A 20128-nucleotide genomic window follows, 5' to 3' on the forward strand; every position below is an offset into this window, starting at 1 on the left:
TGTTGTTCTTCTTGGGGCCCTTGAAGGCAGGAGGCTGCAGGTGCTTGTCAAAAATAGCCTGGGCAGCAGCGTGGAGGGGAGGTTTGGGTGTCAGAGCTGGAGGAGGTGAAGGCAGCTGAGATGGCCCTGTCTCTGCCCTGTGCAGGGTTTTGTGCTCCCCACTGAAGCAGAAGCCTGGCTGGGTGGTGTTCAGTGGAGCCAGGCTGGTGCTGCAGCACCACATGCTCATGGCAGCAGAAACAGCAGGGGCTGTGCTCCTGCAGGAATCACAAAACCCCAGAATAGCTGGGGCTGGAAAAGACCTCTGGAGATCACTCAGTTCCCTGTGAGAGCAGGCTCACATGGAGCAGCCATCACAGGAATGAGTGCAGGGGGTTTTGGAATGTCTCCAGAGCAGGAAACTCCAAACTCTCCCTGGGCACCTGCTCCTGTGCTTTGCCACCCTCAGTGTAAAGAAATTCTTCCTCATCTTGAGGGGGAACTTCTTGTGTTTCACTTTCTGGCTGTTGCTCCTCCTCCTTTTGCTGGGCACCACTGGAAGAGCCCTGCCCATCCTTTTGGGGGATGCCAGCCCATGTCAGACCCTGCTTTCTGCTCCTGGGGCCTTTCCCTGGATTACCATCTAAAGAGTTGGGTCTGAGCTGCTGCTGTCAGCCAAACAAACACAGAGCATTTGAAAATGAAAGATGGTTACAAATTTTATGGGCTGGGAAATGGCTTTTGACCTGTTCTCTCCATAGTTTTGATCCATGTTCTTTCTTTGGACCTGTTCTCTCCACAGTTTTTCTCCATGTTCTTTCTTTGGACCTGTTCTCTCCACAGTTTTTCTCCATGTTCTCTCTTTGGACCTGTTCTCTCCATAGTTTTTCTGCATGATCTCTCTTTGGGCCTGTTCTCTCCATAGTTTTTCTGCATGATCTCTCTTTGGGCCTGTTCTCTCCATAGTTTTGCTCCATGTTCTTTCTCTCTTTGGACCTGTTTTCTCTTTGGGCCTGTTCTCTCCATAGTTTTGCTCCATGTTCTCTCTTTGGACCTGTTCTCTCTTTGGACCTGTTCTCTCCACAATTTTGCTCCATGTTCTCTCTTTGGACCTGTTCTCTCTTTGGACCTGTTCTCTCCACAGTTTTGCTCCCAGGTGTGTCTGCTGGGCTGCTCTCCAGCCTCTCATCCCCCAGACTGCGTCCAGCCCTGCCCAGGTGCAGGTTCCAGCCCTGCTGCTGTTGGATCTCACTCAGGCTGTGCCTGCCCAGCTCCCTCTGAGGCCCTCTGGGGCTCCACAGCCCCTTCAGGTCACTGTTGTTGGCAAACCTGCTTAATGGATGGTAAATTCCTGGATTTGGAGCATTTGTAAAAACATTCAAGAGCACCAGCCCTCAGACAGAGCCCAGTGTAACCCCACTGGTGACTGTCCTTTGTCCCTGCCCTGGAAAATCCAGTTCCATGGCAATCATGGGATTTTCTCCTCTTTCTCCCTGGATTTGGAGGGGTCTCCTTTCATTCCAGCCTCATCCCAGCTTTGCTGCCATATCCAGCCACCCAAATAATGGGATTTTTGGATCTTCCTGCACATCTGGATGTCCCAGCCCCTTCCCCACCATCCCTGGAAATTCTGGGAAAACCAGGCTGGATACAGGGAAAGCCATTTGGGGCCATTCCTGATGTGACCCCATTTGCTGGAATCCTTTGAGCTTGACCTGGCAGTGACTGCTGCCTGCATTGTCTCTCAAGGGGTTTTCAGCAACTCCCTAAATAACCTCCAGGATTTCAACACTGAAGTGGGACTGACAGGCTTGTAGGATGTAGGGTCTTCTTCCTTAAATCTGCTTGAGAACTGGGACATTTATCACCTTCCACTCAACAGAGGCTGTCCAGACTCCCCAAACCCTGAAAAACTACGGAGAGGTGGCAGGGTGACACCAGCAGTGCCCTGGGGTGGAGCAGTTTTATAAATGCTCCAAATCCAGGAATCCCATCGTGTCCCGAACAGGTTCAGGGGCTGCTGTGAGTCTGCCATCGTCCAGCACAGGCCTGCAGCCTTATCCATGAGAGCCCCTATTTAGATATATCAGATTATTCTGTTATCCCTTATCATTACATTCCCTACGTCGCAAATCATTCTATGGAAGAAACCTCAGCTTCTTTAAGGGACACGAGGGGCAGGACGAACGCAGCTTCCTGGAGGCTTCACGCCATTGATTCCTATGAGGCTCCACAAACGCTGCTGTGTGAGTGAAGCGGGCTCGGGCCGCTCTGCGCGCGCTCCCTCAGGGGCCGCCGCCATCTTCCCGCCCCAGCCTCCGCCGCGCGCGGGCCGCCGGGACGGGGCGGTGCCGGCGCCGGGGATTGGCCCGCCGCGATCACGTGGCGAGGGGCAGCCGTCCGCGAGCCTTTCCCGCGAGGTGTGGCCGCGCCGGCGGCCGCTGATTGGTCGCGGTGCGAGGCGTGGCCGCTGGAGCGGTCGCTGATTGGCCGTGGCGCGCGCGGCTCGGCGCGAGGGCAGCACCGCCCACGTGACGCGGGCGCGGGGCCGGAGCGGGCCCGGAGCGGCGGCTGAGGCGGCGGTGAGTGAGGGCGGGCCCGGCACCGGCACCGCGGCCTCGGACCGCCCCTCTGCTCCCTCCGGCGGAGCTGCCTCCCCGGGCCCCGCTCGGCCCCTGTCCCAGAGACAGCGGTGAGCGGTGAGCGGGCCTCCGTGCAGCGGGACATCGCGCGGCCGGAGCGCAGCCCGGGCCCGGGAGGTGCAGCCCCGGCCCGAGAGGTGCAGCCCGGCCCGGTGTTCGTGCCCAGGGCTCCCGGGCCGCGTCAGAGCGAGTGTGGCGGGCTGGTTTTGTTGCCCGCAGCTGGATTTCCTTCAGCCCTTACCCATGGAGCGGTGTGGTGCGAGGAGAGAGAGCCGCGATGGAGCTGGAGGGATAGCGAGGAACTGCCGGTGCTGGAGGGAACACTGCTACAAGGCTTGACTTCTTTCTTTCTCTCCTTTTTCTCTCTAATGATTGCAGCGAGCGCTCGCAGCACGGCCCTTTGTCACTTCCCGGGAAAACTCCGAAAGCAAAGCCCTCGTTCCGCTGCCAGCATCCTCCGTTACCCGCGCTGAAACCCCACAGACCTTTCCTAATGCCGTGGGGACGATGCCGTGAGGCCTGGTAAGGCTCGGCCATAGCCATGACAGAGCCGCACCGGGTGTCGTTCACCACTCTGCACGGGCCCCTGAGCAGCAGCTTCCTCAAGAGGTCTCGCAAGGACGAGGCGGAGCAGCCCCCGGAGGCGGAGCCGGCGGCCACGGCCGTGCGCATCACCCTGACCCTCTTCGAGCCCGACCACAAACGCTGCCCCGAGTTCTTCTACCCCGATCTCCTCAAGAGCTGTCGGGGGAAAGTGAAAGGGAGTTCTTCAGGTGATAAGGTGAGTGTCCCTGGGGGATCTGTGGGGATCTGTGCTGCAGCTGAACGTCTCAAGGGCTGTCTCAGTTGTGAGAGCTGGGTCTGTGTTTGCTATGAGTGCTGCGAGGAGGGAGGAGGGTGGGTGAGCATTGACCCACAGGCTGGGGTGCTTGTTGTCAGGCCATGCTGGGGCACTCCTTTGCCCTGCTGAAATGTGGTGTTGTGCTGTGGCAGGTGTGGGATGTGATGCTCGTTCAGTGGATCTAAAGTGAGTTTTGGTACCTGGGCAGCGGGTAGTGATAAGGAGCTGTTTTCCAAAGAGTTCCAAAGGGGACATGAATGAAAACTCCTGTAGCATCTAAAGTTTGAGTTAGGAGTGTTTGTGAAAAGAAACTTACTGGATTCTGTTTCTTTTACTGTTTGCCTTCAGGACTGTTAGCAGTCAGTTGATGTTTTATGCCATTTAATTTTTGGGGGTGTTTTCTGGGGTTTGTGAGAAGCAGAGGCAGGTACAAAACAAGCTGGGAAAGCACCCAAACCACAGGGACACTCTCAGAATCCCAGCATAGTTTGGCTTGGAAAGAACCTTAAAGCTCATCCCACCCCACCCGTGCCATGGCAGGGACACCTCCCACTGTCCCAGGCTGCTCCCAGCCCTGCCCAGCCTGGCCTTGGGCACTGCCAGGGACCCAGGGGCAGCCACAGCTGCTCTGGGCACCCTGTGCCAGGGCCTGCCCACCCTCACAGGGAACAATTCCTCATTCCCAATATCCCATCCATCCCTGCCCTCTGGCACTGGGAGCCATTCCCTGTGTCCTGTCCCTCCATCCCTTGTCCCCAGTCCCTCTGCAGCTCTCCTGGAGCCCCTTCAGGCCCTGGCAGGGGCTCTGAGGTGTCCCTGGAGCTTCTCCTCTCCAGGTGAGCACCCCCAGCTCTGCCAGCCTGGCTCCAGAGTGGCTCCAGCCCTTGGGGTGTCTCCGTGGGCTCCCCTGGACTCTCTGCAGCAGCTCCAGGTCCTGCTGCTGTTGTTCCCCAGATCTGGGGGCAGCTCTGCAGGTGGGGTCTCACCTGAGGGGCAGAATCCCCCCCTCCTGGTGCCCATAGCAGGGCTCAGCCCAGCCCAGGGGGGTCTCTGGGTGCTCCCAGCCAGGGCAGGTCCAGCTGTCACCCTCCAGCCCCCCAAATCCCTTCATCTCCCAGCCTGCACTGATCCCACAGGTTCCAGGTGCTCCAGCATTTGGCTTGGTTGAACTTTGTGAGGTTCCCGTGGTCCCAGCCCTCCAGCCTGCCCAGGTCCCTCTGGATGCCCTCCCACCCCACAGCTGGGTGGCATCCCCAGGCATGCTGAGAGTGCCCTGATCACACTGTCCCTGGCACTGATGTTGATCAGCACTGTCCTAAAGGTTGCTTTATCTGAGCTTCTGCCCAGCTGCTCCATTCAGGATGGGCTTAATTCCTGCAGTTTTGGTGGCACTGTGACAGGTTTGGCTGTCATTGTTTTACCCCCTTTGTTTCTGCAGAAGAAAGACCCAGCTGATCCCTTCAATGATGAGGAAAAGGAAAGGCACAAAGTGGAGGCTCTTGCTAGGAAGTTTGAAGAAAAATATGTAAGTGTTGGTTTTTTTTTTTTAATTATGTTGTGTTGTTTTTTTAAATGATGTTCTTTGGGCTGGGCAGTGCTGTTCAGGTCTCAGGCAGTGCTTTTAATGCTCACTGGCTCTCAAGTTCCTGTTCTCCCCCAGTCCTTTATCCTGGCTGCCATGTGCTGCTTTTTATGTTCTTTTTCTGTCTCAGGGCTGCAAAAATAGTTCAGATTCATTCTTAAATCAGATGAGTCTGATTAAAGCAAATTACATGAACTAAAGTGAGCTGCAAATCACTTGCTGTGATTGATAAAACTGAGTTTTCCTTAAGCAAAAATGGATTCCTAGGCCTTGTTGCTGTGGCAGAGTGGAATGTTCAGAGTGTGAGCCCGGGGCTGTGATGAGGACAGTGCTGCATGGATCTCTCTTACCTGTCCTTTCTGTTCTTCCTTTTCCATTATTTCTGTGGCTGGCACTAAAACCACACTGTGGTTTTTATGCCCTTTGGCACTTTGGGGCAGCAAGTTGTGTTGTTTTGTGGCACAGATTTGGCCCGTGGGTCCCCCTGGCACACTCTGTGTGTGTGTTTGATGCCTGCAGCACTGAGTCTGAACCTGCTGGAGCACTTGAGGAAGAGCAAGCCCTATGGAAGAGAGCCCTGGCAGGATTGTTGGAGGGATGCAGACCCAGCTGAGTGTGGAGTCTGGCTGGAAGTTTTTCATTTGGCTGCACTGTTTTGTTTCTCTATGACAAGGCTTAAAACTGGATTTACACAACCTGCGAGTGCAGTGTGATGGGAGCCAGCCCTGCTTTGCTTCTGCTGTAGCTTTTGTGTCCTGGAGCACTGTGTCAGAGTATCTGTGGGCTGCTGGGATGGAAGAGTGATCCCAGTGTCCATGTTTGTTGTTCAGGGTGGCAAGAGGCGCAGGAAGGACCGGATCCAGGATCTGATTGATATGGGCTATGGCTACGATGAGTCCGACTCCTTCATCGACAACTCGGAGGCTGTGAGTGCAGGGGCTGGGGGTGCTGGGGCTGGGAGTGCCTAAAGGGGGCTGAGGGGAGGCTGAACCTGCTCTGGGACTGAGCCACGAGGCTGCCAGGGCCAGGGAGGGAGAGCTCTGGGGCAGGGGGTGAGCTCTGTGAGAGGGGCAGCTGTGTGGCAGGAGGTGCTGGTGGGCATCCAGAGTGTTCCTGGGGGAGCACAACCTCCTCGTGACCAGGGACAGGACTTGGGGGCATGGCTGGAGCTGAGCCAGGGAGCTTTAGGTGGGATATCAGGAAAAGGTTCTTCCCCTTTCAAGGAACAGCTTTCTCAGAGCCACAGCACCAAGCCTGTGTGAGCTCCAGAGTGTTTGGACAACACTCTCAGGGATTGGGATTGTTGGGTTGTCTGTGCAGGGCCAGGAGCTGGACTCAATCTAATGGGTCCCTTCCAGCTCAGCATGTTTTGTGATTCCATGGATCCCACTGCATCCTCCAAGCAGCTGAGCTGTGGAATGAGGTAAGCAGGTCCCAGTGGCAATGAAGTGTTGTCTGTTCTTTGCAGTATGATGAGCTGGTTCCTGCCTCTCTCACCACCAAGTATGGAGGGTTCTACATCAACTCAGGCACGCTGCAGTTCCGGCAGGCCTCTGAGTCTGAGGATGACTATGTCAAAGAGAAGAAGAAGAAGTGTCCCAAGGTCAGGAAGGAGCTTTCTCAATGATCCCCTCTGTTACAGCTCAGAGCTTGCTGCATGAAAGTGTGTTAACATCCAGAGTGGGAGAGATTTATGACTTGGCGTGGACAGGATAGGGATAGGCACATGAAATCCCATTGTATCCTAAAATTTCTGAGTAAAATGAAGCATGTCTGGCATGGATAAGACTCTGGTGGGGTTACCTGGTTCCCAGAGCAGAGGTGGCAGCAGCTCCCTGTCACCCTGGAAGTCACAGCATTATGGGAGTGGTGTCAGATGCTGGAGGCAACACATGCCAGAGCCATGGAGAGGGATGTAGGGGGTTGGGGTGATGATCCTGTGTTTTCACATGCCTGGGAGAGGCCCCAGAGTGGCTCTGGGAGTGCTGGTGATGTTGTGGGAAACTCCTTGGTTGTGACTTGTTTTTAAACCCTCTGCAGAAGCGGAAGTTGAAAGATGGGGGTGAAAAAATAAAGAAGAAGAAGAAGGATGATTCTTATGACAAGGAAAAGAAATCAAAGAAGTCCAAGTTTCCAAAAGCTGGGTAAGGAGGGGAGGAGGCAATTCTTGCTGCTCAGCACCTTGTTCCAGGGTTCCAGCTGGCTGCAGTAGGAACCTGTTGCAGTGTGGGGTGGCTTCAATGCACATTGCAAACACCAGCAAGAAAACCCCTGTTGCTTCCCAAGGTGGAAAAAGGGAAGGAGCACAGCTCCAGAGCAGCAGGGTGTGAGCATGGGGGGAGCACAGCTGGCTGCAGGAGTGGTGTTGTTTTTGGAGCTCTGTTTAATGGGAACAGATCTGGAGAGGAGAGGGAAAGATAACAACTGTTGGGATGAAGCTGTGGGAGGAAAGGCAGGTGGGAAGGGCTTGGGGCTGCCAGGAGGGAGAGGTTACAAGGCAGGCAGGCTGTGTCACTGCTCTCTCTGGGCAGTCCTTTGTACTCCTGCCCAAAGTATTTCTTGGATGAGTGCTCAGCTCTTTTATAGCTTTTGGGCTGTAAAATGGAATGATTTTTCTTTTTGTTCTGAGTCATCTTGTGCTGTAGCTCTGTCCATGCTTTGATCTGCCTGGCCTGTCTCTTTCAGTATCTATATCTGTTGCTTTTCATTAATTTCCTGTATTTTCCTCCTAAGTTTTTTCCTTCTACCTTTAACTATTCTTTGTAATTTATTTTTTCCTGCATGGATCTGCTTTTGGGCAGCAGCAGCCCATGTGTCTGACATGGTATCAGTGTGTGATTCCTTCAAAGTGAGCAAGGAAAGGAATTTGCTCTCCTGGTTTTAACACAGCAGAAAGCTTCACACCAACTCTGTCCTGCCTCAGTTCCTCTGTACTAATTGTGCATTTCCCAACCTTCCTTGCTGGAATAACAATAATTTTTATGTAGCTAAGTGAAAGCAGAGCTCTGTGGAGGTCGTTTAGGCCCCAGCACCTCTCTGCAGTGAGTCAGGACAGACTTCTCTGAGCTGAGAAGAGCAGCCAGAACCCTGAGACTTTTAGAAGCTGTAAAATACTTTTTCTGCTGTAATTGGTTAAGGAGCTAAGACTTTTCAGGGAGTTGTGCCTGAAGTGAACTGGGGAAAAGGGACCCTGTCTGCTCCTTGGTCTTGTATTCAGTTCCCTTTCCCCCTCTACCCTTTGTTTGCAGCTTCACAGCATTAAATGCAAGTAAGGAGAAGAAGAAGAAGAAATACTCTGGAGCTCTCAGTGTCAAGGAGATGCTGAAGAAGTTCCAGAAGGAGAAGGATGCTCAGAAGAAGAAAGACGAAGAGCAGAAAGCGGTGCCCCCTTCCCCAGCAGACCCTGCAGGCCCAAGGGAGGCAGAGGCCATGGCTGACCCTCTGCTGTCCCTCTTTGGGCACGCCAGTGACAGTGACCTGCTGCAGGCAGCCTCAGCCATGGACTCCCTGAGCGAGCTGGACCTGGAGCGGCTGCTCAGCGAGTCCCCCGAGGGCAGCCCCTGCCCTGAGCTGGAGGATGGCAGCGACCCTGCCTTGGAGCAGGAGTTCAAGCAGCCCCCATCCCTCCCCGAGGGGCTGCCTGCCCCCCTGGAGAAAAGGATCAAGGAACTGGCTCAGGTACAGCAGCTCCTGGGGACACTGGGGCTGGCGGGGGCACAGCTCTGCTGGGAGGGTGACAGGAGGGTGTGACAGGAATGTGTGTGTCTGTGTGTGTGTGACAGGAGGGTGTGACAGGAATGTGTGTGTCTTTGTGTGTGTGACAGGAGGGTGTGACAGGAATGTGTGTGTGTGTGTGTGTGTGTGACACAGGAGGGTGTCTGTGTGTGACACAGGAGGGGGTGTGTGTGTGTGTGACACAGGAGGGGGTGTGTGTGTGTGTGACACAGGAGGGTGTGTGTGTGACACAGGAGGGTGTGTGTGTGACTGTGTGTGTGACGGGAGGGTGTGTGTGTGACGGGAGGGTGTGTGTGTGACAGGAGGGCACAGCTCTGTGTGTGTGTGTGACAGGAGGGCACAGCTCTGTGTGTGTGTGTGACAGGAGGGCACAATTCTGTGTGTGTGTGACAGTGACAGGAGGGCACAGCTCTGTTTGTGTGTGTGACAGGAGGGCACAGCTCTGTGTGTGTGACAGTGACAGGAGGGCACAGCTCTGTGTGTGTGTGTGACAGGAGGGCACAGCTCTGTGTGTGTGTGTGACAGGAGGGCACAGCTCTGTGTGTGTGTGATAGGAGTGCACAGCTCTGTGTATGTGTGACAGTGACAGGAGGGCACAGCTCTGTGTGTGTGACAGGAGGGCACAGCTCTGTGTGTGTGTGACAGTGACAGGAGGGCACAGCTCTGTGTGACAGGAGGGCACAGCTCTGTGTTTGTGTGTGACAAGAGGGCACAGCTCTGCTGGCTCTGTGTGTGTGACAGGAGGGCACAGCTCCACTGGCTGTGTGTGGCAGCACACAGGGACAGAGCACACTCCAGTGGGAGTTTCTCAGATCCACTGGAATCACACCTTTGTGTCACTCAGTTTCCTCTAAGTGATTTTCTTGAAGGCCCAGATGTGAAGTGATGTCCAAGTGCTGAATGTGACACTTGAGATCACAGCTGGCCAGGATTCCTTCTTTACCCCTTTTGGAAAAGTATGGACCTGGTGCAAGCAGTAATTTCCAAAGTCAGTTTGACATGAATGGACTGAAATGTGAATTACTGAGCCTGGGGTTCTGGTTTGGGTTGGGATGGAGGTCATTTTCTCCAGAGTGGCCGTTTTGGGGCAGTTTGGAATTGTGCTGTACAGAGAGCTGATATCCCAGGGATGTTTTGTTGTTGAGCAGGGAGTGCTCACCCAGTGCCAAGGCCTCTGGTGCTCCCACCCCAGGCTGCCAGTGAGGGGCAGGAGGAGCTGGGAGGGGACAGCCAGGACAGGGATTCCAACAGGGATATCCCAGGCCAGGGAGTCATGCTCAGCAGATAAAACTGGGGGAAAAGGAGGAGGGGATGTTTGTAGTGATGGCATTTGTTTCCCACATGAAACATGTGATGGATGGAGCCCTGCTGTCCTGGGGATGGCTCAACACTGCCTGTCCACAGGGAGTGAGGAATGAATTCCTTGTTTTCTTTGCTTGCATGGCTTTTGCTTTCCCTGTTACACTGCCTTGTCTCATTCCCTGGGTTTTCTCACTTTCACCTCTGTGATTTCCTGCCCCATCCCACCTGGGTGAGGGAGCAGCAGCTGTGAGGGGCTGAGTTGCAGGCTGGGGTTAAACCATGACAAGGACAAATGCCACCATAATGTTTTCAATGTGCTGTGCTGGTCAGGACAGTGAAGGGGTGCACAGTGCTGTGTGTGTGAAATAAGAGGGTGCAGCTGGAAAGCACTGGCACAGTTGTGCACTGGGAGAAGGCCTGGAAAGCCCTGTAGATGGGGCTTGAGGATTTGCTAGAACCATTTCCATGTCACAGGCAGAGCCTTTGCTGAAGCTTGGGTACCACTGGAGCTGCACCAATTTGGCAATTTGAGTCCTTCAGCCAATTTTAACATCTGGTTGTTGGGGTCCCATTAGGGAGGAATGGATTTTTTGCTTCTTTTCTGCCAGGGCCAGGATTAAATGAACAGACAGTGTTTCTTGTCAGACTCAGATGTTTATTAGCTCTTATCTATGTCACAGTCTCACAAGCTGTGAGTTTTACAGTGCTTTTCTCTAACAAGGTAGAAAATGGCTATGTATCTCTCTCTATAAGGCCTTTTAAGGCTAAACTGTCCAATTAGGAAATGACACCAAAATTTTTTTTACTTTTAACCCAGTAACGAACCACTTGTGCCCACAATGTGGACTTTTTATCCAATTACACAAAACCACCCAAACCCATGGAAGAAGATGAAGAAGAAGGAGCAGCCTCTGCCCTAAAACCTCCATCTTGCTTTATATATATTACTATATTCCAAAACATTAAACTCTAAGTTTTCCACCACATATTATACACTTCTGTTCAAACTCCACACCCACAATCCCAGTTCTGCCATTCCATTCTGGAAGCTTCTCCACAGCCTCAGGTCAGTGCAGTGTTCTCCTGGGGGTCAGTGCCTGGCAGCACAGAAAGTCTGAAATTCTCAGTGACCAGGGTTCCAGCAAAGGAGTGAAATATATTGATGTCTAGAAGGATGATCTTCTGTCTGTTCACCAGTAGCTCCTCCTGCAGGTGGGCTCCTTCTCCATAGTGTGATGTTCTTTGGGAAGCTCCAGTCTAATTTGGAGAAGGAAAACACTGGGTGCTGGTCAGGGATCTCTTCCTGGCCTGTCACAGTGTGCTGTCAGCCTTGTGGTGTGAGGGCTGTCACCATCAGCCTGTCAGCAAGTGCTGGGAGGTTTTGTTCCTGCTGCTGGTGTGGTTTTAAACATTGATTTTAAGTCCTAAACATGCCCTTGGAGCTCTGTCGTGGTTCTGCCTCCTGGGGCACTTCAGTGCAGAGCACCTCTTGCTGAAGTGAGGGATGCTGAGTAACTCCTGTCACTGAAGATAAGCTGCTCTCAGAGAACTGTTCTGCTGAGTTGTGCACTGGGAGTGAGCAGATGGGAGGGGAGGAGGAGCTGAAGCAGGTATTGCCACAGCTGATAAAAATAATGGGCTCTTGGTGGATGTTTCTGTTTCAGAGAGCACCAAAACAGCTGTTTGTGGCTCTATCTGAGTTAAAGGAGAATGTTTTGGAAGTTCCATGATATCAGGTTAATTGTTATGGTGTTGTGAAACAGTTTAATAGCAGAGTCCCCGCTGGTTTCCCTGCTTAGATTTTCCTGCTGCTGTGTCTCTTGTGGCTGGATTGTGGGTGTTAAGAGAAGAAAGAAACTGAAATTGTGGGTCAGGGCTGTGGGACATGAGCTCAGGTGGCACTGAAGAGGTGCTGGACCTCTGCCTGAGAGCCAGATCTCTATCCCAGAGGTGGGAGCATCTCCTGAGCTAAATGGAGCCTCCAGGCATTTCCTTTCTCCTTGAACTGCTTTGACTTTAACCCTCTCCTTCCTGAGTAATTTTCCTGTTTAGGATTCTCCTTAGCATTGACTCTTGTCCTTTGACATCACCTGCTGCTGGCAGGGAGGAATGTTCACCCTCTGGGCATCCATTAGTTGCTTGCCTGCCTCAACTTTGGAGTGATAAGTAATGGGATTTCAAAATTCTCTCCTAGTCTGCTTCCCTGTGCAAGGAATCACTAACTCGTGGTGCTGCCTTGTGCCAAATCCCAGTTTTGTTTATATCCCCACTCAGAAAAAGCTGAAAGCTCTTGGCAATTTGCTTCTACCTCATTCATCTCTTGGAATTATTTTCCTGCTGGACATATTTTTCATGGGTGTGATGGTTTTGGGCAGCACTTTGTGAGCTGCAGTCATAGCTCTGGAAGCTTCCTGAACTGGACTTTTTTTTTTGTTTCCATGGTGTTGACTGGGAGTAACACATCCCCTGTGGCTGTGACTCTTCTCTCTTGGTGTCTTGGCTTAGTTTCCAGATGGATCTAGTAAACTTGGTGATAAGTCTCCTCAACCTTCCTTAGATGTGATTAGTTTGAGCTTCCCTGGTCCAGGGACAAGCTCTGAGCTCATATTCCTCCATTTACTGAGAAGATAAAACCATGCTTGAAGCTGTTGTTGTCCCCATGGCAAGTTTGCCAGAGAAGTCACCTCCTTTGTCCTAGGAAACACTCCAGAGTGGTGATTCCAATCTGGAGAGGAGAATCCACGCTGGGAAGGTCAGGCAGGTGTTACCAGGTCAGGCAGGGACCTGAGCAGGGGAGGTTCACACTTCTGCTGTGTTTTGCAGAGATAATCAAAACTCTACAACTTTTGTGAAAGTTGTAAAGCTGGTATGTTTATTACAGTGCTGGATGCATGTGGGAATTGTTTTTTTAAAATGATATGTGTACTTCTGGGAACTTCAGGGTTTTTTTAATCTTTTTTTCAGATACCTATGTATACAATTTTACAATAGGTTCATACATATTCATTTTTATGAATTTCGCCTGACATTTGCTGCTAGTTCTTTATCAGAAAGAATTCTTAGGTCAGGTTGACTTGGTCTCACAGCAGTTTCTCTGTATCTTTCTATCACTTTCTGTCTCTCCTTTTATCTCTGTCTTTCATTGAAGCAGTTTCTCTGAGCTTAGGCTTTTTGCAGTCAGGCTAAATAAATAGCTATGTTTTCTAACTACAGACTCAACTCAAAAATGTACATTTCACTTAAATCAAAGTGGATTTATACTTTGGAAAAATTTTACTTTGCTTTAGCTGTGGCAGAGTTTGTGTAATAAAGCTGTGCCTTGTTTTGCAGTAGTTCTGGGGTGGTTTTGAAGACACCTGGTTGCTTGTGCCAGCTGTGAAGTGCTGATGATTTGTAACACAAATTTCCTGACTTCCAGGCTGCCAGAGCTGCTGAGGGAGAAGGCAAGCAGAGATTCTTCACTCAGGACATCAACAACATCATCCTGGAGTAAGTGCTGCCAGCAGAGAGCTGTGGGAAAGGAGAGCATTAAGGAGAGCATTAGGCAGAGCATTTTTGGTAAATCCAGGAGCAGGTTCAGCAGGAATTGTGGGGTTGTCTTTGTACAGGTCTTCCAGGCAGAACATGCCCAGAATAACATGAAAGTCTCCTATAAATGGCTTTCAGTTGAAATATGATGAGCTAGGAGAGTGTTGGAGGGAATGTACCCAGGCCTCCTGTTCTCAGGATGCTGCCTGATATTTTTGTGCCTAAATTTGGTCACTTGACCTGTGAGTTGAGCCTGATGCAAGTAAATCTCTCCCTGTGAGAGATGTCAGGTGTGGTTTTGCTACTTAACTTGCATGCTATGTAGAATTGTTTGTAACTGGGATAAGGCTGCTGTGTTCAACTGGTTCTCTGGGAAAACTGGAGGAATTCCATTCCTGCTCTGTGTTTTGAGGCCCAAATTACAGAGTGCCAGTGTTGCTCAGGCAGCTGCAGATAATGGCTTCATTCTTCTGCCAGAGCCTGGACAGGGCTGATGAATGCACAGGGTTTTGTGATCAGTGCAATTACACTGACACCCAGGCTTTAATTTCATTAAGGTTTATCCAGGCACTTGCAGGGAACTGCCAAGGGGAGTTTGGGACTCTGTTTCCCTCTCATTTCCAGGGCTGATTATCACCTTCCAGCATTCCAGTGCTGGCTGCACAAACAGTCCTTGCCTGGTGGTGAACTGATCACTTCAGCCTCACTCAGAGGAGATTTAGACAGATTTGTACAATTTTGCTGCACAATTTGGAACAGGGGAACCCCAGACATGAATATAGATTGAGAGAAGAATTTGGGCTGTTAGAGAGATGCCCCAAGGGCTGGAGCCCCTCTGCTCTGGAGCCAGGCTGGCAGAGCTGGAGGTGCTCACCTGGAGAGGAGAAGCTCCAGGGACACCTCAGAGCCCCTTCCAGGGCCTGAAGGGGCTCCAGGAGAGCTGCAGAGGGACTGGGGACAAGGGATGGAGGGACAGGACACAGGGAATGGCTCCCACTGCCAGAGGGCAGGGATGGATGGGATATTGGGAATTGGGAATTGTTCCCTGTGAGGGTGGGCAGGCCCTGGCACAGGGTGCCCAGAGCAGCTGTGGCTGCCCCTGGATCCCTGGCAGTGCCCAAGGCCAGGCTGGGCAGGGCTGGGAGCAGCCTGGGACAGTGGGAGGTGTCCCTGCCATGGCAGGGGAGGAACAAGATGATCTTTAAGGTTCCTTCCAATTCAAAGCATTCTGTGACTTTAATAATGGTGATGATGAATCACTTGATATTTTTTACACTTTCTGATACTGAGAGATGGCTTAAAAAGCCAGGCTCCTAATTTCTGTTTGATTGTGCAATAGGTTTGGGTTTGGCACATGCTGTCTCTCTCATCTGCTCACTTGGAAGTTGAAACCCAAGGGATAAAGTTTGATTTTGTGTTGTCCTGAATTCCACTGCCACAGCACCTGATACAACCAGTGTGCACTTCCCATTTTATTGCCTGATCCTGCTGCCTGCAGGTGCCAGGGGGAGCAGATGAGACTGCAGACTGCCACCTGTTCCTTCTCCAGCAGATTCAAAGCACAGCTTGGGATAAAATCTGTTGATTCTAGAATCCAGAGAAGTTTCATGCAGTTTACCTTGTCCTTCATCCCTCTGTCCCTGTTGGGGAAGATGAAAAGGAAAGCCTTATAAATATGATTGTCTGGCAAAAGATTTTGAGAATATAGAAACTATAAGTGAGATTGAAATGAAAGCAAGCTTTGAGATACCTCAGTTACTGAACAACTGGATAACAATGGCATGGCCAGCTGAAGGTGATCCCCTTTTGATGGAACAACACCCTCTGCTTGCAGGCAGGCCCAAGGGTCAGAGCAGACTCTGCCAGCTTGGCAGAAGGGGCCCAAAGAGGAGTTTATAGGGTTTAAAATGTAACACACTATGGTGATGTAATGATTCTTATAGGCTGTATGGAAATGCTGTAGGATTTGTATCTTGTACTAGATTGGTTAGTGAGAATTAGAATATTCAACACAGAAGAAGATTTATTGTATTGCAATGGGAACCTTGCTCTCTTACCCTCTTGCTCTCTCACCCTCTCATCCTCTCTGCCCCTCTCTTCTCTCAGCCTGCTCTGAGCTGTGTTTGGCAGCTCCCAGCAGGGCCCTGCCCCCAGGCCCTTTGCAATAAACCCCAAGTTCCTGACCTGGCTGCAGAGATCTCTGTCTCTGTCCCCACCGTCCTACCCCTGACACTCCTACATGTCCCTGCCTCCCAGTCCCCTCAGGGTGGCCCTGGTGGCTCAGGGCTGGCTGGCAGTCCTGCTGAGGCTGTGTTTTTGTCCCCAGCATCGAGCTGCAGACGCGGGAGCTCAGCAGCCAGGTGCGCTCGGGGGTCTACGCCCACCTGGCCGCCTTCTTCCCCTGCAGCAAGGACACGCTGCTGAAGAGAGCCCGCAGGCTCTACCTCTACGAGCAGGTCAGGAGGTGCCACCAGGCCTGGGGGGTGGTGGCCTTGCTGGGCACAGTGTGGCTGTTGCTGTCCCCAAACCCTGTGTCCTCCATGGAGCATCAGCCCAGCGCGGTGGCTGGGTGGGGGCTGGAGCTGGCTGGAGTTTGGTGTCCCAGCCATGGGAACATTTTGGGGTGTTCTGTATGGCAGCAGCTCTCTGACCACAGAGAGAAACACACAGCTTTCCTTTTGGAGTCTCTGTGGCTGAGATGACCCCGAGGTGTTGGAAAGTCTCTTTTTCCCAGCCCAGAGATCGAAGGGGAGAGTCAGGATTCTTCAGCTCTGGTTTTCAAGGTTTATTCTCTGTTATCTATTATTCTATCTAACATTCTTTTATTTGTTATCTATCTATTTATTTGTTATTCTATTTATTTGTTATTCTATTTATTTGTTATTCTATTTATTTGTTATTCTATTTATTTGTTATCTATCTAACATTCTTTCTCTGACCTGCTGAGATCTGTCTGGCAGGTCAGTCCATGGCACACTGACCACCCTCAGGACAGTGTTATCTTTTTATACTAAAAACTACCTGTACTTTATTTATAATAATGTTCAAATACCTATCACCTATGTTAGACAGTGTGTTTCTACTCTAAACCAATCCAAAAGTGCCACCATCACCCAGAAGATGGAGGCTAAGAAGAAGAAAGAAGAAGGGCAAGGCACACCCAAATTCCTCTGTTTTGGCTTCTGAACCCCCATTCTAAAAACCTCAACATTTTACTTTTTCACCCTCTGACAAAGTAACTGTCATTCTACTTAAACTTTTGTGGCTTGTAAACCTTCACATAAAGTTGGTAATTTTCTCCATGGGTTAAAATCAAAGCCACAGGTGTCTTTGGATTCATGCCAAGGTCTCTGAGCCCCCTCCCAGGGGCTCGAGCCATCCAGGGCAGCCAGAGGGATGTCCTGGGTTCTGACACTTTCCCAGGCATTGTTCTGGGAAAAATCTGTGAGAAGATCAGAGAAAAAAAATGAGAAACAATTCTTAACTTGCTGCACCTGGTATTGTGAACATGTGGAATGTGTAACACAGATTTGTTTACCAAAGGATGATTTGTTAATTAACTAATGGCGACAGTGTTTTAATTAAAGAACTAATCAATTCCTCCTGTAGTGAACTAAGGTACAAAAGCATAGGTTTATTGATACAGATTATTGCTCAGCCTTCTGTGGATACAGGGAGTGTGTGTGGTTTACCAGGCAGTCGTGGCTGTTGTGCTGACAGCTCTGTGCCTGCTGCAGGGTGGGCGCCTGAAGGAGCCTCTGCAGAAGCTGAAGGAAGCCATTGGAAGGGCCATGCCAGAGCAGGTGGCCAAGTACCAGGAGGAATGCCAAGCCCATACTCAGGCCAAGTTTGCCAAGTAAGCTCCTCATTTGCTCATTCCCCCCTCTGTGGCTTTTCCCAGCAGGCTCCCTGTGCCCTGGGCTGCTCTCCTGAAGTTTGCCACCTCTTTTTGTTCCGTGGGTTACATTTGTTGATTGGCCTGACTGAGCTGTGTGTGTTCTTTGTGCTGTCTGTGGCTATGCCACCTTCAGCAGCACTGATGGGACAGAGCTTGGCTGAAGGGTTTTGCATGTGCAGACATGTCCTTGGGAACAGCCTGGGAACAGTCAGGCTGCATTAGTCCCATCATCTCTGTTACAAAATATTGGGAGATTTCTTAACCTTCAGCCCATAGCTCAGCTTGCACCCTAAGCCAGAGATTGCTGATACTGAGACCTCCAGTGCTGTTCAGAGATACTTAATCTACTTAATACTGCAGATTAACTATCTACTTGTACCTACAGGATGATCACTTCCACCTTTTCTGTCTCCATTTTAGGATGCTGGAAGAGGAAAAAGACAAAGAGCAGCGAGTTTGTTCTGATGAGGATGAGGATGAAGAAAAGGGAGGGAAGCGTGTCGCGGGCCCGCGGAAGAAATTCCAGTGGAATGATGAAATCAGGTTTGAATAACTCAGATATTAAGCAAATTCATGACCTGTCTTACTCTTTGCAGTTGGCAGTGAAGCATTTTGGAGTCTGTGTTTTGTTTACAAAGCACCTGTAGGAGCAGTCAGCGTGGAGGTTCGTGGTGTTGGTTGTGGAAGCCATTTCTGCATTTATTGCATCTCACCCTGAAGCTGATTACAGGCCCAGGCCAACCCTGAGAGAAGTGCTGAGAGCCTCTGTGCAGAGTCCAAAAGAGAGAGTCAGATCTTTGGGAGCAGAAGGGATTCAGCTGAATTGCTGGCATCCTACAGCCCAGACTTTGACATGCCCAGGTTCTGGTTCTGGAAGCAGCTGAAGCTGTTGGGTTCTGCTGCCCCTGGAGTTGGGGCTGACAGAAAAGGGAGTGCTGAGAACAGGGGAGAGTGACAAAGGGTAAAAGGAAAATCAGTCCTGCTGTCTTTTTCTTCTTATTCTGGAACAGATTTGTGCTGCTGATCCATGTAGGACACAGCCAGCTGTGCTTCCTTGCAGAGAGGTTCAGTTCTGTGCTTGTTACTGGTGCCTGTGGCTCTGGCACTGGTTTGCTGCCTCAGCTGGTTCAGGAGTTCACACTGGGAAGGGATAACAAGACTTTTCTCCCTGTGCACACACAGACTGTGCTTTTCCCTTCTCCTTTCCTAAGGAGGCAGTGCAGGGTTGTGTCTTGGTGAATTTATCCAGCCTGGATAAAGAGAATGATCTCCAAGTGGGAAAGGTCAATCTGCATAACTGTATGTGAAATCTTCCTGTTCCTCAGGGAGCTGCTTTGCCACTTGGTGAAGATTAAATTGGATGGTTATGACCTTGACAAGAATAAGGCTCAGTCTCTAGAGGATTATGTGAAGACCTTCCTAGAAGGAGAGGTGAAGCCCCTTTGGCCAAAAGGCTGGATGCAGGCCAGGTGAGCAAGAACCAAGGGATTCCTTGTCCCAAGGGACCTGGGAAGGTCATTAGTCCTACCCTTGCTCAGGGAGTGGTTGGCTTCAGAGTTAGATCAGAGTGCTCAAGGCTTTGGCATGTGGAATTTTGGAAATTCCCAAGGATGGAGATTACCACAGCATCTCTGGGCTCCTGTTCTGGTACTTGATCACTCTTCATGAGATCTTTTCTCCTTATTTCCTGTAAGAATTCCCCTTGCTGCACTGAACTGAATATTCCCTGCTTTTGTTTTTTACTGTGCACCTTTGAGAAAGGTCTGGCTCCATCCTGTTCCTGTCCCCACCACTCTTTAGGTAGTGGCAAACTGCCATTAGACTCCTCCTGGGGCTTCTCTTTTTCCAGGCTGAGCAAACCCAGTTCCCTCCACCTCTCCTTGACTGTCCTGTGTTGCTGTTCCTTGGGATGGTTCCAGTTTGTTGGCATCTCTCTTGGATTGTGGGGACCCTGAAGCTGGATCTGTGTCCAGATATGTCCTCCCAGGTGCTGATCAGGGGAGGGTTTGCCCTCAGCAGGACACCTCTGCAGCAGTGCTTCCCTTCCCTTGCCCCCAGGAGCCCCAGGCCTTTTCCTGCAGGGCTCTGCCCAGGGCTGTTCCATGCCAGCTGCAGGACTTGGTGCTGGATCTCACTGAGCTTCACAAGGTTTGTGTAGGTCCCTTTCTCCAGCCTGGGAAGGGCCCTGTGGATGGCAGCCCTGCCTTCTCCCCTGCCTCTGTCCCTTTTCACCTCCCAAATGCCTGAGTGCAGCCAGGACTGGGCAGCCTTGGTGCCATGGTGGTGTCACACAGGTGCCACTGGCACTGAACTGGCTCTGAGCTCAGGCCCATGGGCCAGTCTCTGCTTTCTTGGCTCTGTATCACAAAAGATCCACTTGTAATCACAAAGGATACATTTTCCAGACACTTTGGGAAGTCTTCTCTGGAGTATTCCCAAAAGAAGGGTTTTAGTGGCTTACTGGAGTCAGTAGAATCTGGTGTGGTTTCTGCACCCTCGCTGCTGTTTCCTGCTCTTTCCCACTCTCCATCATCCCTGCCCTGAGCTGGCAGTGGCAGAGAGCCACACAAATGGCACAGTCCCTCTGCTGGGGCTGTCACCACCTTCTGGCCTGCTTTGTT

At 51.3% G+C, this 20128-nt stretch overlaps 1 protein-coding gene across 6 annotated transcripts in view; it reads left to right on the forward strand.

The window, feature by feature from the left end:
* Positions 1–2523: 2523 nt before the first annotated feature.
* UBN1 (ubinuclein 1) overlaps positions 2524–20128 on the forward strand; it is a 29134-nt gene continuing 11529 nt past the window's right edge. For 3 of the 6 annotated variants that reach the window (XM_063171315.1, XM_063171317.1, XM_063171316.1), the window contains exons 1-11: positions 2757–3402; positions 4901–4987; positions 5875–5970; positions 6513–6647; positions 7085–7188; positions 8293–8722; positions 13500–13570; positions 15936–16065; positions 17347–17465; positions 17928–18050; positions 18833–18976. In XM_063171315.1, the coding sequence (XP_063027385.1) occupies positions 3163–3402; positions 4901–4987; positions 5875–5970; positions 6513–6647; positions 7085–7188; positions 8293–8722; positions 13500–13570; positions 15936–16065; positions 17347–17465; positions 17928–18050; positions 18833–18976 (1679 nt within the window). In that variant the 5' untranslated portion in view covers positions 2757–3162. Of the gene's footprint in view, positions 2562–2755; positions 3403–4900; positions 4988–5874; positions 5971–6512; positions 6648–7084; positions 7189–8292; positions 8723–13499; positions 13571–15935; positions 16066–17346; positions 17466–17927; positions 18051–18832; positions 18977–20128 lie in introns of those variants that run through there. The other 3 variants (XM_063171314.1, XM_063171318.1, XM_063171319.1) reach the window with 3 other exon arrangements.

The sequence above is a fragment of the Melospiza melodia genome, chromosome 18, assembly GCF_035770615.1.
Source record: "Melospiza melodia melodia isolate bMelMel2 chromosome 18, bMelMel2.pri, whole genome shotgun sequence".
Lineage (NCBI taxonomy): Eukaryota > Metazoa > Chordata > Aves > Passeriformes > Passerellidae > Melospiza > Melospiza melodia.